Source organism: Eschrichtius robustus, chromosome 18 (assembly GCF_028021215.1).
Source record: "Eschrichtius robustus isolate mEscRob2 chromosome 18, mEscRob2.pri, whole genome shotgun sequence".
Classification (NCBI taxonomy): Eukaryota; Metazoa; Chordata; class Mammalia; order Artiodactyla; family Eschrichtiidae; genus Eschrichtius; species Eschrichtius robustus.
In genome coordinates, this window is record NC_090841.1 from 12,809,056 (window position 1) to 12,826,029 (window position 16,974).

Genomic DNA, 16,974 nt, shown 5'->3' on the forward strand with positions numbered 1-16,974 from the left:
TATGTAAGTAAATAATTTTAAAAATTGCCTAGAGAGAAAATGAGAACACATTTTGGATTTTGCAGAGCTACATTAGTCATTAAATACCTTGGACCATTAAAAGCAATACATTTGTGATTCCAATTATAAAATTATTATACACATCAGAAATCCTTGAAAAATTATAAAATCATACTACAATAACTTTAAGGCTCATTCTGGATTTTGATTTTTATTTTACTGACTTCAAAATAAACTAGTATTTAAAAACGATTTTATCATAGGCACATAGTCTCTCATCCCATCACTTCCAGTTCATTGGAAGACCCACAACTTAAAGTTCTTGGTCTTCCCAAGGAGCTGATTTTATCTGATTACATAATCAGTCATCATGTACTAGAAAACTGCAGCCTAAAAAGACATCCTAAAGCTACAGCTAAATTGAAGACTCCGCTAGAAACTACCCACCCCACCCCAAATCACGCACACACAAAATTAATTCTTCTACTATCATGGAAAAGCTGTTCTGTTTTGTTTTTGAAACTAAACATATCTTAGCATTCCAAACAGTATCATACTTCACCTATATTCATGTCTTAATTTGCTTGTAAAAAGTCACCTTCCAGGGCTTCCCTGGTGGCGCAGTGGTTGAGAATCTGCCTGCCAATGCAGGGGACATGGGTTCGAGCCCTGGTCTGGGAAGATCCCACATGCCGCGGAGCAACTAGGCCCGCGAGCCACAATTGCTGAGCCTGCGCGTCTGGAGCCTGTGCTCCACAACGAGAGGCCGCGATAGTGAGAGGCCCGCGCACCGCGATGAAGAGGGGCCCCCACCTGCCGCAACTAGAGAAAGCCCTCGCACAGAAACGAAGACCCAACACAGCCATAAATAAATAAATAAATAAAAATTAAAAAAAAAAACCAAAAAGTCACCTTCCAACAGGAGATTGAAACAACAGGGAAAGAATAAGAAATTTCAGGATACTATTCACATACCTGAAATCAAATATACTTAGTTTTTTTTTTAAGTCCCTTTCATCTATACCAAGTGGAAAAGAAGCTCTATTAGCCACTTATTTTTTTAAAACAATTGCAATTACTATACAGAGGAACACATAAAAACTACAAGTTTAAAAAAATCACTCTATTGAATGCTCACAAGAGAAAAACCTGAGAATACAATTAATCACAACTCCTAGATATCTGTACCTCTCAGTGAAAGCAATTGCAACAATGAACGAGCACGGCGTTCTGCATGCTTAAATGCCAAGCGCCCCCTGGTGGACAACACTGCTATTAGATTTAAATATAAAATCTGTAACTTTTCTGATTTGAGGCTACACCTGTCTCCAAATTAACCATTCTGATCTTTGGGGAGAACACGAATCTGGTGATGCCTATAACATAATACCTCATACTGATTCTACAGACTTAGTTTCTAGCTAATTGAACCTTTCTTTAAATGCCTTAAGATTATATTTATAAGGACGTAGTAAGGATTTGAATTTCGGCAAATTGGCTTTCTATGAATTGATTTTCTACAAGTTGACCAAGAGTCCTGCAGAGAACATTTGAGGTGAGACTAAACATCTTCCTAAAGAATGTTTCTCTGTTTCCACACGTCCTCCCTCGTGCCTCCCCCCACCAGGCCGTCTTGTTGGCTTTAGCAGCAGGATCTCCTGTGTTCTAACCACCTGATTGACAGAGCATGTGTGCTGGTAAGAGGTTTCCTTGAAGGGTCCAAGTTGTCTGGATGTAGTGGAAAACAAAGGAGAGTACACTGATGGAAAAATTAGAAGCAGAGAGAAATAGGGGTGCTATGGTCTGAATGTTTGTGCCCCCCCAAATTCACATATTAAAATCCCAACGCCTGATGTGATGGTATCAGGAGGTGGTGCCTTTGGGAGATGCTTAGGTTATGAGGTTTGAGCCCTCATGAATAGGACTAATGCTCTTATAAAATAGATCCCCCAGAGCTCCCTCACCCCTTCCACCATGTGAGGACACAGGAAGAAGGCGTTGTCTATGAACATAAAGCGAGCCCGTACCAAGCACTGAATCTGCTGGTGTCTTAATCCTGGACTGCTCAGCCTCCGGAACTGTGACAAACTTCTGTGGCTTACAGACCACCCAGTCTGTGGTATTTTTTTTAGCCGCCCAAACAGACTGAGATAAGGTGTCACTGATTTTGATTCCAGGTGAGTCAAGGACCAAGACTTCCACTGTCATAGAGTTGACCACAGGGAAATGGTGGACCTTGGTGATAAAGACTTTATAGTAACTCTTGTCGGAAGACACGCTGTCTTGCACATCTTTCTCTGAGGGATATAAATTCCTTAAATTGGTTTGTTTCTTTTTCCCAAATTGTGCTCTGTAATAGAACCTATTGAAATGCCTGCTAAAAAGACCGATGTTCAGGGTTTACCCTAGACCTACGAAATCAGTATCTCTGGGAGTAATGCCCAGAATGTATACTTTCAATAAATTATCCATGTGATTCTTATAGAGTTTGAAAATTAAAGAACCACTACTCGAAAGACTGACCAGCAGCTAAGGATGCAGCAGTGCTGGGCAGTAAAGGGAAGTTGGAAAGTAGAGAAGCCAACCCTCTTTCCTGTTTGTGGCACAGGATCAGAGGTACTAAGCTTGACTTGGCCTAAACAAGCTAATCTAGGAAACAAGACATGCACTGCCAAATGTTAGTAGTGACAGTAAAGCACTGAAAGATTACTCAGTTTATTGCTGGGGAACCCTCTGCAGGGCTGCATGGTGCGAGCCATCAAGCTCTGATAAAAAGCGCAGTGCATCCTTAGCTCTGTAACCTAACTACCTAACTAGAGATTAATGAAGAGGCCTGGAGGGCCAGGTCAGAACCTGAGAAATAGCTATTGCTCATCAGAGGTGAAACAGCCGGATTAGCCTTAACTTTTAGTTATTTGGTATGCTTAAAACAGATTCTAGCCTTCCAGAAAGGCTACAGATCTTTGCAGGACACACCTGGAAATTCCTGAAACATTAGGGAGGCTCTACATTCTTTTTCTGGTGGACACAAACAGAAGGGGCTAGAAAATGTACACCCAGCTAGCCCAAGGGAAGTAAAGGTTCTGTGCTTTTTATTAGAAGCTTTAACTCCCTGCAGAAGCCCCTGCTTTCTGGGCAGGTACAAAGAACCACAAAATTCTGCGAAAGCTTTAGGAAGGTACCAGAAGATTCACAACTGTGTAACAGCAGAGCTAAATAAATCAAACAGATTGCACATCTCTGGGCCTTACCCTTGCCCTTATTCCTTCCAAACAGATTAAGGTTAATCTCACAACAGACTTGTTTTAATGAAATTCTACTTCTCCTTTATCACGGGAAGGAAGGAAGAGGACTACCACGCTGCTCACTGTGTCAGCCACTATGCTTTTGGCTTTACATATCTCTAGTAGTCTTCACGACAACCTTGCAAGAGAGTTTAATTAACTCTGTTTTACAGATGAGGAAATTAAACCTCACAGAGATGAAATAACTTCCTTCGTGTCCCATAGTTTGAATTTGAACCGGAACAGTCTAATTCCAGAAGCCATGTTTCCACGGCTTACACTCACTCCATTTTCTCACCCCTACTTTCCTCTGCACCACTTTTTTTCCCCATCCCTCTCTTCTGGTTAGCACTTGCTTACACCCTTCGCCTCTGAATAACTTGCCCAAACTGTGGACCATGCGCTCTATCCCACCCGCCACCAGAGTTTCTTGGAGAACATCCTTCTGCCGATCATTCATAAAACCTTCTCCCCCCTTGGCTTCTGGGATGCCACTCTTGCCCAGTTCTCCCCTTCATCCTTTTTCAATATTTTTCCTTCTCATTGATCTTCACTGAATTACCTTAAATGTTAGTATTTCCCAGGGTTCAATCCTCAATCCTATTTGTTAGACTATATATTTTTGCCTGAGCAATCTCTTAAACTTTCATGACTTCAAGTGACACTGATGACTCCATGGCCTCTATTTTCAGAGAGACAACATTCTGCAGTCTAAAACTATTTCCAGTTGCTGACTGACCACTGGTATCTGTGTAATACACACAAACCTAAGTCATTTCCTATTATCCCCACTAGTTCTGATTTCTAGAGCCCTGCTCATTGTAATCCACAAAGTTATTCAAGCTTAATCATCCTCAAATCCTCTCCCACTCTCACCCCAGTATCCAGATACTTATAAAATCCACATTCCTCAACATCTCTTCAATCTGTCACCTCTGCTCCATCCCCATATACTACTGTCCAACCTGAAAAACACCTTCCCTTACTTAGATTATTACAACAGCATCCTAACTGGTTTTCCTGCCTCAAGTCTCACCCATCCCTGGGGAATCCTGGGGAGTGGGATAGGAGATGACTTTAAAACTGTATACAAAATACTTCAGTAGCTTCCCATCACATATAAAAAGTTCACACTCCCTAACATGGATACAAAATCCTTTATTATGTAGTCCTTGAATGTATTTCCAAGCTCATCTCCCATCACCTCTCTTATTTATTCCTGACATGCTGAGCTAACTGTAGACCTGGGGTGTCTTTAGATAGATCTATCCAGAGGGATGTTATCTTTATTTGAAAATTTGAATATGTGCGTATCTCATGATCTAAAAACTCCACTATAAGTGTGCTAGAGCAGCGGTTCTCAAACTTTGGTATGTATTCGAGTTAGCTGGAGAACTAATAAAGACTGTAGAGGTAGCAAGCTGGATAAAGAATGGGGCTGAACTTTATATTTTTATGAAGTTCTCCAGGTGATTCTGTTACTATGGAAGTTTGAGGACCACTGCCCTAAATCAAGGTCCAGCAAATTACAGCCTGGACACCAAATCTGGCTGCAGCCTGTTTTTGTAAAGGAAGATGTGTTAGAACACAGCAGTGAAAATGTGTAGTTGCAAGGGAGATGGGGTGACCTGTAAAGCTGAAAATATTTACTCTCTAGCCTTTGCAGAAAAGTTAGCAAAGTCCAGAGGAACACTCTGTACTCGGAGACATTTATAAGGATGTTCACCTTGGCAACGTTTGTCATAGTGAGATTTTGAAAAATCTTCAATGTACTGAAATAGAGGAATACATAAATTAGGATATATACATCTAATGGAATACTATACAGCAGATAAAATTTACTAGCTCTTTATGTATTAACATGGATAGAATAAAAAAATATAGAAGAATGCCACATACAGCATGATATTTTTTATATGAATGTTTAGACACAATATATGTAGAAAGGTATTTAAAAATAAACTGGAATGGCATATACCAAATCCAAGATCATCTTGCCTCGACTCTATAAAGTATTTTCATTAAAAAAGCTGAGGTCAAAAAGTGACAAAAATCCAAAGATTTGCAAATACTACAATATATTTTTTGCCATATTGTCCTCTGTGGGTTTTGTTGTATTTAAAATTGAAGCCAGAAATACCCTAAACTATTGAACTATAGGGGAAAGTAATTGAATATTAATAATCCAATGCAATGGAATATAATGTAGCCCTTAAAAATGTACATGAAGAAAACATAAGAAATAATTGATTTAATTGCCCATGGTGAACACAGCAATAGAATACAAAATTGTCCATGAAGTAAGGTTACAATTACATAGTTTTTAAAAGTGCAGTCCTTTTTTTTATTCCTTTTTTTCCCTTTTGGTTGTCTTATCTATTGAGTTGTTCCTTTTAATCAATATAAATACATACCAAAAATTACTAAGAAGACAACAGTAGATGTGTTTAACTTAATACTGTTCTTCTCTTTTATTTTCCGAATAATATTAAATAAATACATATTACCTTAAAATGAAATGTGGTGATAGAGCTTGTGCGTGGCAGATGGAACCGACTGCACACCCAATGTCCATCTTCCCCTTCGTCCTACTCTGCTCCGTTAAAACACTACAAATCTCAGCCTTCCTTGCAAACGTGGGTGGCCAGGTGATAAAGTTCTAACCAATGAGATGTACAGCGAAACTGCTGGGTGCGGCTCGTTAAGAGGAAGCTGACTTGACTGGCTTTCACCTTTCCCTTTTCCCTTATCCTACTTCTTTCCTTGAATGAGACTGTGAAGCAAGTGAGAAGCCATCTTGTGAGCATGGGGACAAAGCCACTGATTAAAGGGCGGCAGAGTGGAAAGTCAGGAGGAGTCTGGATTCCCGAAGGCATTATAGAGCCACTGCACCAACCCTGGACTGCACACCTTCAACCTTTCCTGTTACATGAGGAAAAGCTCCAAAATACCTTACTTCTTTAAGCCTTTCTCCTATATGCAGCCAAACATAACCCTTAACTGAGACATCTTGCTAAAATTAAAGTTTAACAAATTATACCATTGTGAGGCACTTTAAAGTTTACCTAATCATACTACCTTCAGATGAGAAAAGTAATCTTCAGAAAGGCTGAAGGCTTGAAGCTAATCTGTATCCGAACAAGGACTAGAACCCCACTCTCACTTAAGTAAATACTTTTTTCTAAAATATTAAAATCAAGTCCACTTTAGTGGTCCAGTTTGAAAATAACTTATTGGACGTTTCATATTTCTTTTTCTAATGATAACATTTAAAGAAATTAGACATACACAGGTCAAAAACCAGTGTTCATCCTTTTGTTGCTCATAAGCAAAGCTGCACTTTGAAGTTACTCAAAATCAGTATTCAAACTAACTGACATCAGTTTCTTAAGTATGCGGGTTCAGGTTACTCCTAAAGACTAAGCAATCTACAACAAGGATAGAGAGTCAGTAAATTTACAAATAGCGTTTGAAGTCATACTCTGTCCCACAAAACAACTAATTTAGGCCCTTTTCTCTGATTATCAACCTAACAGAAAACTAAAAATGTTTGTATTACACACATGGTACATGTCTGAATCTCACAAATATTGTTTCTGATATAAAGAATAAGACTATCTCTTTTGTCCTCGGAAAAGAGAGATTTCTTTCCTACACTGGATATAGGATTTTTGGATCCCCAATGCTTTTTGCTCAGTAGTTGGCTACTTCCATCACCAACTCCCTGGTTAGATTCCTGATTCCTGCTCTTCACACAAACGCCCCCTGGATTCCACTGTGTAAGAAAACCCAGGTACTCAGGGCATCTGCCCAGAGAATAGAGAGGACCACCTCCTTAAGAGCCTGAACTTTCATTCTCTCTCCTTTCTGCTTAGTATGTGGCCCCACTCTTGGTTCTTCTAACATTTCTTTTGCTCTTTACTGAAGAGAAATGTAATTCTCTGCCTCCAGATCTAAACCTCTTAGAGAAAGACATTTTCTTCAAGAATAACACAAATTCATCAAGGGAAATAAGTGTATTTTTGTGAACATGAATATATTACAGAGTCTCAGGTAGCAGTGAGAAAACTGATTAAATGCTTCTTAGATATGCTATAGAGTCTTCTCCCATGTCACACCAGCACTTGTTGCTACCCTCCATGAGGCTAGATACCCCGTTTCTTGAGCTATGACTGGGGGTAGGCTGTCAAGAAGCAGGAAGCCAGAATATATTATATTCTGTAGGTAGAATTTGATATTTTATACTCTGTAGGTAGTAATAAAATTCTACCTACAGTTAAGAAACACTAAGCTTAAAACAGCCCTTGCAGCAATTTCTAAATACCACAAGATGGAGATATGACTCCATGGCAGAGGAAAAAACTTCACCACTTTTCCAACAGCAAAAAAACACACGTTATTTTCCTGACTTTCCAACACACAGACATAAGGGTATTTCTGGGTTGTAAATAACAGAGAGGTCTACCAAAAAGTTAATTTCTCCCTCAATTCATTAACAAAAATACAAGATTTTTCTATGTCTTTCACTAAAGGTTTGCAGTTATTCAAAGAGCACTCTCCATAAATGCCCAGGACTTCTGTGAATGCAGCAGGCAGCTTAGTGCTCTACCTACAGCTACTAAGAAACACATTATTTCTGATCAGCAGTATCAAAGGGCTGTTGGTATAGCAGAGTTAAATGGCAGAGGTTTAAGAGGGAGAGACTCTGACTCCACATTTCCAGACTGTGTGAAACTGTGTAAATCATTCAATCTCTTTAAGCTTAGAATCACATGTATTAAAATAACAATATAAAATTTTATGTCATGGGGTTTGTTGCAAGACTGAAATAATGTACATAAGTTAATTTGCATATTACATATGTTTAATTTAGGACAAGTTATTATTATTACTGTAATATTAAGTCCTGCCAATTTAGCTGAGTATTGTATTTTCATTTTCATGCAAAGTACCCTTGATTTATTTACAAGATTTCCATGTTTTTCTGAGTATTCTTGAAATAAAAATTCAGCAAGAGTTCAACATAAGTCACGCTTTGGGCCTCCTCTACATTTTAAAAAAATATTAACAAATATTTGAATGAATGAAAAACAAACAAATACTCTCTGTAAAGTAGAAAACATAAATTCATTTATCGGGGATTAAAATTACCTCTCAAAAGAAGAAAGATGTCACTAGGGCAACCAAAAGAAAAAGTCGGTGAAGCAGCCCAGTGAGGTTACACGGTAATTTTATGGGTTCTCAGTTGTTAGATTTTAAACATACTCTGTGTGTGTGTGTGTGTGTGTGTGTGTGTGTATTCCAGAGGAACTAGAATTGAACTGTTTTAGATGGGTATGAGAGAGGTATTTCTGAGTTAAACAGGCTCTTTCAGGTTGTAAGGAATAGACACACTCAGGTTTCCCCCCAGCCTGACCACTGAGATCCTTTCACTTCCATTTTGTTTGTACCTGCAACAGAATCCCTGCCCAGCTTTTTACGGGAGAGGCCAAGCTGAAGGCCTTGTTTATAAGATTCTTTACCTCACAGGAAAGCTCCACTGAACAAAGTATTTTATTTGGACCTTGTCACAGTCTTTAAACTTTTGTTTGAAATCTGTCTGGGGAAAAATACACATAATTTCCTTCAATTATTCCTTTTGTTTAACCATCTTTTACTCACCACTGGCATCTGTTCATAGATACGAATAGAAGACAGTCTGTCTACAATAAAGCAAATATGAGCAATTGATGTTTTATCAATTTTAACTCAACTTATAAAACATATATATAGGTGCTTCTGTACCTGAAGGATTTCCACGGATTTTTTTCCATTTTCTCTTTGAGAGAAACAATCTGCTTTTCTAGTTGGTCATTCAAGTTGTGTCTCATAACGGGTTTTCCATTCACCACCTGAGTGAAGAGGTGGGGATGATCAAGATCACCTCACCACCTCTCATTTATTCAGTAAAACAACATTAATTAGCTCAGTCCTACTCCATTACTATACTGGACTTTATTAGTAACACAGATGCACTGGAGGGAACTCATGTCTAAGTGTGCGTTCTCCGTTACACAGTATCTGTGCAGACACCAGACTCACCGATTCCCACCCAGCAGCCTCACTGTCACTATTGATTCCTGGTCTTCTTACTCTCCACCCGCTATTGTCTTTAGTTCCTTGTGTATCCTTATAAGGAATTCTATTAGAGGAAATATCAGGAACATGCTTCTTTCCTTGGAACTTGAAATATCCATATATTACAGCCTAAGGAGTACTAGCCTCCCGTCCAATGTCATATTCATTTTTTTCCTTTGCAAAAGAGTTCTGAAGTCCGTTCAACAACTACTAATTATGTGTTTGCTGTGTTAAAAGCACACAATACCTTACATATATAAACTAACTTAATCCTCATTTACAAAAACTTAGTTACCCATTTTACAGATGAGGAAAACAAGGTTCAGAGATGTCAAATAACAGTATTAAGATGACAAAGTAAAAATGGGGAACTGGGGTTTCAACCAGTTTGTTTTGACTTGAAAGTGTGTCCTCTTAACCGCTGTGCTATGGTAACACTGTTTACCTTCGGCTACCTATTCAGGTATCTTCTCTTATCCGTAAGCCGTTTTCTTTCACTAAATCCCTTTGGCTATTGAGGCCAAAACATTTGTCTTATTGCTCTGGGAGGAGGAGGAGGATGCAGCCTAGAATTAAAACCTCCTTTTCGGCTCCAAGGCCCAAAGCTAATTTTTTCCTTTTTTTTTTTTTTTTTGAGTCTTGAAAGTCACACTTCGTAGAGAGAAAAAATGGCGTTTCTCAACTTTAAATGCTCTTTGCATACATGGGGCAACTTCTGTTACATAATAGTTGATGGAGGAGTCTAAGCAGAAAGACTTATTAGCTCACACCACTGCCAACCTCCTCAACCTTAACACAACCCTGCCCTCACTCTCATCTCTAATCAGATGTGGTCTACCAAAGAGAAGGGCAGGAACGCCCTTACAAACCGAAGTCCAAAGTCGTTAATCCAAATGCTTAACAAGTGGATGGAGGCCCACAAAACTGGAGATTGATAAAATTTTTGCTTTCTTTTCACATACCAGCATTGACCCCCACAAATTTGGTCAGCTTCCTGCTGTCAACTGTTTTCTTTTTCTGAAAAAGGACCACACTGAGTTTGACTTTCCCTGCCACACTTTGTTCTGTGATAAGCCAGAAGTACTGATTTCATACTGAGGTTTGTAATTTTTACAAAAGTTTTTTTTTTTTTATAAATTTATTTTATTTTATTTATTTATTTGTGGCTGCGTTGGGTCTTCGTTGTGGTGCGTGGGCTTCTCATTGCGGTGGCTTCTCTTGTTGCGGAGCACGGGCTCTAGGGGCACGGGCTTCAGTAGTTGTGGCACGTGGGCTCAGCAGTTGTGGCTTGTGGGCTCCAGAGCGCAGGCTCAGTAGTTGTGGCGCACGGGCTTAGTTGCTCCATGGCATGTGGGATCTTCCCGGCCCAGGGCTCGAACCCATGTCCCCTGCATTGGCAGGCGGATTCTTAACCACTGCACCACCAGGGAAGTCCCAAAATTTTTGAAAAATAATTTTTCACCTGTCTTTAAAATGCAATAATGTTTAAATTATGCTTTCAACTGGGAATAAGATTAGCAATTCAAAATAGCAAGTTTCTGGAATAATCTTGATACTAAGGAATGTCCAGAGCCATCTAAAATCAGCCCAGGTAAGAGATGTGGTGCTCTCATTAGATGGTCACAATAAATGTGACCCTAAAAAAGATGATCCTTGACCTTGAGCACAACAGCAGCCAACCTATCAAGGCCTAAGATGTACTTAATAATAAGTCATTATCAAAATACAGACTGTGAGGATAAAAATTTAGCAGAAACATTTGTGTCTCTTGGGAGAAAAAATACCCTGAGCAGTAACTCCATGAAACCACTGCTTTTGCAGTAGTTCTAAAAACAAACAAAAGACAAGCACTGTACCTTTGAAGGGAAAAATTAAATTGCTTTGCAGTCTCAAAGAGGGATCTTGGCTAGAATCACTACAGTGAAAAGTAAAATCAAACCAAAAATTGAAAAATTCTAGAAATTTGATTCATGGTCAAAATTGACCTTAAAAGAGGAAGTTCATAAAGCAAGAGAATATTAGGTGGAGGCCTATCTTTCAGATATGGACATTTTTTTCCCAAAGAGAGATAGCACATTAACAAAAACAAAACAAACAAAGCCCAACTAAACAACAACGCCAAATAATAATTTTTAAATTGTTAAGAAAGAACACACTTGAACTGATTGAAACGTGGCCCTACATGGACATTCATGTTTGTGTTGTTCACTATATTTATGATTACAGTGATGGAGTTATATTAACTTGAAAAGACTTTGTAAAATAAGAAAATGTTAACAAGGAAAGGAAAGAGCCTACTACGTGGCACTGTACGAGGCACTAGGGATTCAAAAATAAAATAGACACAATCCCTGCTGTCAATCAGCAGTAGGAGAAGTTGGGAGGGGTGGGGAGTACAGAAACATATAGCCAGAAGATTTAAGAAATTTTTTGGTTAATTGGTTGTAATGGTACACAAAGAAAGAAATCCAATCTGGAAGGTGGCAGAAGGAAATGAGAAATGGGGAGGTCAAGATTGAAGAGGGACAGAAAATGCTTCTTGGGGGGAATGACACCTGTTCTAAGCCAGAGAGGGTGAAAAAGAATATTCAAACAGCAAGAACTGCATGAACAAAAATACCAACATGTACAAAAAAGGGGGCACGGTGCAAAGACTATCTCTTTGAGTAAAGCTGCCCTCCAGCATATTTTCAGAAGACTCCATGAGGAAAAACATCCCCAAAGTAGGACTAGTGGGTTTGAGCCATGTCTCCACCAGTTTATTTCTGTGATCCTGAGCAAGTTACATTTCCTGTGCCTCAATTTCTCAACTGTAAAATAAGGATAATTAAAGTTCCTACACTACAGGATATTGACAGGATTAATTAAAACATGTGAAGTGCTTAAAGCAGTGCAGGGCACACAGAAATTGCTATAAAAGTTAGTTGTTTTTTTGTTGTTGTTATCATTTTTATCATCATAAGAAATTTACTGCAAAATTGTTTCCCCAAACGGTAGTACTACACTGCTATCAGTAATGTATAAAGTTCCTATTTCACTTATTAAAAAAATCTCTACTTCTTTTATAGGCAACAAATTTCTTTGACTTAAAAGCAAGTTGGATATTTTCCCATATTCACGAGTTATCTCTATCTCCTACTCATATTTATCTACAGGGAACTTAGTGTTTTCTAAATGAATTGCAGAGGACATAGATGTGGTGAAAATATAGACCTTTTGTCCATCATTTTGGCTACCAATGTCTTTACCAGATTACTGTTTGACTTCTCATATTGGTCTTTTTTCCTTTAAGTCAAGGGAAGCTACTTTCTCTGAAGTCAAACCTAAATATGTTTTCCTCAGTGATTTACTGTTCGTTAAGAAAGGCCTTCTTTATCCATAAACAAATACACATTCATCTATATTTTGTTTCATTTAAAAATATTTAAATCTTTAAATTTTAAATATTTAATAATTTTAAATATTTAAATATTAAATCCATCTGGAAGGTTTTATTTTATTTTAGAGTAATTTTTTATTTATTTGGCTGCCCCGGGTCATAGTTGCGGCATGTGAACTCTTAGCTGTGGCATGTGGGCTCTGGTTCCCTGACCAGGGATGGAACCCGGGCCCCCTGCATTAGGAGCATGGAGTCTTAGCCACTGGACCACCAGGGAAGTCCCCCCAGAAGTTTTGAGAATTAAGTATACAGTGAAGATCTAAAGGGATTATTTTTCTAAATATTATACCAATTTTCCAAATGGAATTTATTGAATAATTCATCACTTTAAAAGAAGCTCATTTTTTTTTTTCTTTTTTTCTTTTTTTTGGCAGTGCCACGCAGCATGCAGAATCCTAGTTCCCTGACCAGGGATCAAACCCGTGCCCCCTGCATTGGAAGCACAGAGTCTCAACCACTGGACTGCCAGGGAAGCCCCTCTTTTAGCTCTTTTAAAGCTCTGTGTGGTGACACAGATTCCAATAAAACATTACTGGTAATTGGCTCCTTGGTTCCAGTTCTCTGCCCAGAAGCCCTTTCCCAAACTTGGGCAGGCAGGCTAAAGTTGTTCTTTCTTGATGGTGGGAAGGGGAAGACAGTAATTAGAAAGTGATAGCTTCATGATTTTTATGGAATGTTTGTGTCCCTCTAAAATTCATATGTTGAAGCCCTAACCCCATGTGACTTTAGCTGGAGGTGGGGTCTGTGAGAAAGTGATAAAAGTTAAATGAGATCATAAGGGTGGGGCCATAATCCAATAGGGTTGCTGCCCTTATGAAAAAAGGAAGAGGCACCATAGCTTGTTCTGTCTGCCATGTGAGAATACAATGAGAAGGTGGTCATCTGCAAGGCAGGAAGTAGGTCCGCACTAGAAACCAAATCGGCTGGCACCTTGATCTTGGACTTCCCAGGATCTAGAAATACAAGAAAATAAATTTCTGTTGTTTAAGCCACACAGTCTATGGTACTTTGTTATGACAGCCCGAGCAGACTAAAACAATGATCATTTGGTACTTTCCTATTTCAATGTATGGTGCAGTTTTTGTAATAATCTATTTCCCGCAAGTCTCATAAATGAAAATGGTTTTCTCCTTTTTTTCGTAGATAACTGAAAACAGTGTTTTAATTAACTTAGTAACCTGGCCCTGAATTTCACAGTAGTACAACGTTTTAATAAATTAGAATCTCTTTCTGTTATGGGCTGAATTGTGTCTCCTTCCTCTCCCCAAATTCATATGTTGAACTCCTAAGCTCCCAGTACTCAGATGTGACTGTATTTAGAGATAGGACATTTAAAGAGCTCATTAAGGTTAAATGAGGTCATATGGTTAGCCTTAATCCAATATGACTGATCTCATTATAAGAAGAAGAGATTAGGACACAAACAGGTACAGAGGGAAGACCACGTGAAGACACAGAAAGAAAGCCCTGAGAAGAAACCAACCCTGTGAACATCTCAATCTTGGACTTGTAGTCTCCAGAAGTGTGAGAAAATAAGTTTCTGTGGTTCAACTCAGCCTGTCTGTGGTACTTTGTTATGGAAGCTCTAGCAAACTAATACACTATCTATTCTGTTTTATTGATTTGTTTTCAGTTTTAATGATTATAGCTTTATTATACATTGTAGGAGTCCTGTCAACCCCCCAAAATTTCTTATCAGTTATCCCTGTCTATTTATTCATCTAGTTAACTTTAGAGTCAGTTATTGAAGTTAAGGAAAAACAGCTGTGTTTTAATAAGAATTACATATCAATAAATTAATTTGAAAAGAATAAGCACATTTGTAACACCCAATTCTCCTATATAGGAAAAGTCTATGTCCCCCTTATAAAACCTTAATAATAAATTTCCCAATTTCATTTCACTTTAGGGTTTCTCTCCAGTATGAAATCCCTTATGTTGAATAAGGTGAGAATTCTTTTTTTTTTTTTCTAACATCTTTATTGGAGTATAATTGCTTTACAATGGTGTGTTAGTTTCTGCTTTATAACAAAGTGAATCAGTTATACATATACATATATCCCCATATCTCTTCCCTCTTGCGTCTCCCTCCCTCCTACCCGCCCTATCCCACCCCTCTAGGTGGTCACAAAGCACCGAGCTGATCTCCCTGTGCTATGCGGCTGCTTCCCATTAGCTATCTATTTTACATTTGGTAGTGTATATATGTCCATGCCACTCTCTCACTTTATCCCAGCTTACCCTTCCCCCTCCCCGTATCCTCAAGTCCATTCTCTAGTAGGTCTGCGTCTGTATTCCCGTCTTGCCCCTAGGTTCTTCATGACCATTTTTTTTTTTTTTTCAGATTCCATATATATGTGTTAGCATACAGTATTTGTTTTTCTCTTTTTGACTTACTTCACTCTGTATGACAGACTCTAGGTCCATCCACCTCACTACAAATAACTCAATTTAGTTCCTTTTGATGACTGGGTAATATTCCCTTGTATATATGTGCCACATCTTCTTTATCCATTCATCTGTCAGTGGACACTTAGGTTGCTTCCATGTCCTGGCTATTGTAAATAGAGCTGCAATGAACATTTTGGTACATGACTCTTTTTGAATTATGGTTTTCTCAGGGTATATGCCCAGGAGTGGGACTGCTGGGTCATATGGTAGTTGTATTTTTAGCTTTTTAAGGAACCTCCATACTGTTCTCCATAGTGGCTGTATCAATGTACATTCCCACCAACAGTGCAAGAGGGTTCCCTTTTCTCCACACCCTCTCCAGCATATACTGTTTGTAGATTTTTTGACGATGGCCATTCACACCAGTGTGAGGTGATACCTCATTGTAGTTTTGATTTGCATTTCTCTAATTATTAGTGATGTTGAGCATTCTTTCATGTGTTTGTTAGCAATCTGTATATCTTCTTTGGAGAAATGTCTATTTAGGTCTTCTGCCCATTTTTGGATTGGGTTGTTTGTTTCTTTGATATTGAGCTGCATGAGCTGCTTGTAAATTTTGGAGATCAATCCTTTGTCAGTTGTTTGCAAATTGAAAGTCACTGGTGACCTTGATAAGAGCAATTTCAGTTGATTAGAGGTGAAACTTCTGATTGGATTGAGTCCAAGAGAGAATAAGACAATCGTGCTTGTGCTGGGCAAATCCAGCCCGTTTCTATGCCTAGATGAGCAATGTCCCAGAGCCTCAGTAAATCAAGGCTCTCTTCTCCAGAAGAACAAACTTGAGAAGCAAACTTAAGAGACTTAAGTGGAAAGAAGTAGAGGCTGAGTTTGGGATCTGATGGCAAAATGCCTGGATCCCAATTCCAGATCTATCCCTCCCCTCCTCTATAGCCTTGAGAAAGACATTTAGAATCCCTGAATCTCAGTTTTTCATCTATAAAATGAGGTGATACTGTTTTCAAAGGGTAGTGGTGAGGTTTCAATTTTTTTAAATGCACTTAAACCCCTACACCAATACTGACTCTTCTTACTTTTTTAAGTCTCCTGGACATTTTCTTTCTTGTTCTGTGTCTTGTGGCCAAGCTTTAAGATGGTGAAATTCAGATTTACTTAAAACATAAACCACTCTTTTTGAATATAGTTTCCTATGAATCCTAAAGGGCTTCAAAAGGCCACTATGCCAATGTGAAGCCCTTTGAAGTTTGTTCTGCTTGCTGCTTTGCCTAAAAATTAATCCTGTTACAAAACAGGTAGATTAAATACGAATAAACAGGTAAGAGTGCAAATAAAAAAACGATTCTATTGAAATGTTTTGCTGTACACAGAGCAGTGAAAGGTGAAAGGGGATAACGGTAGAAGGGGAAACGTGGGGCCAAAGAAGTGTTGCTATCTGTTTTTTAGATATAATAAACTCGGCATGTTTGTGTGCTGTTGGGGATGATTCAGTAGAGCAGGGAAAACGGCGCAGCAAAGAGACAGGACAATCAATCGCTGGAGTGATATCCTGGAGGAGGTGAGAGTAATGGCATCTGTTGTACAAGTGGAGGGATTGATATTAAATAAGAGTAACACAGAATATGCAGAGGAACAAGAGGGAAGTAAGAGGATGTGCAAAGATGCAGGTATTTAGGTGGGTAGCTTTCTTGGTAGAAACATGTGGAAATCCTCTTCTGATTGCTTCTT

General features: G+C 38.7%; 1 protein-coding gene across 1 annotated transcript in view; it reads right to left on the reverse strand.

Annotated features, from left to right (window-relative positions):
• CCDC169 (coiled-coil domain containing 169) overlaps positions 1–16,974 on the reverse strand; it is a 38,076-nt gene that overhangs the window by 16,116 nt on the left and 4,986 nt on the right. The window contains 4 exon segments of the mRNA XM_068526506.1: positions 8,946–8,986; positions 9,069–9,090; positions 9,092–9,143; positions 9,145–9,175. Of these exon segments, the coding sequence (XP_068382607.1) occupies positions 8,946–8,986; positions 9,069–9,090; positions 9,092–9,143; positions 9,145–9,175 (146 nt within the window).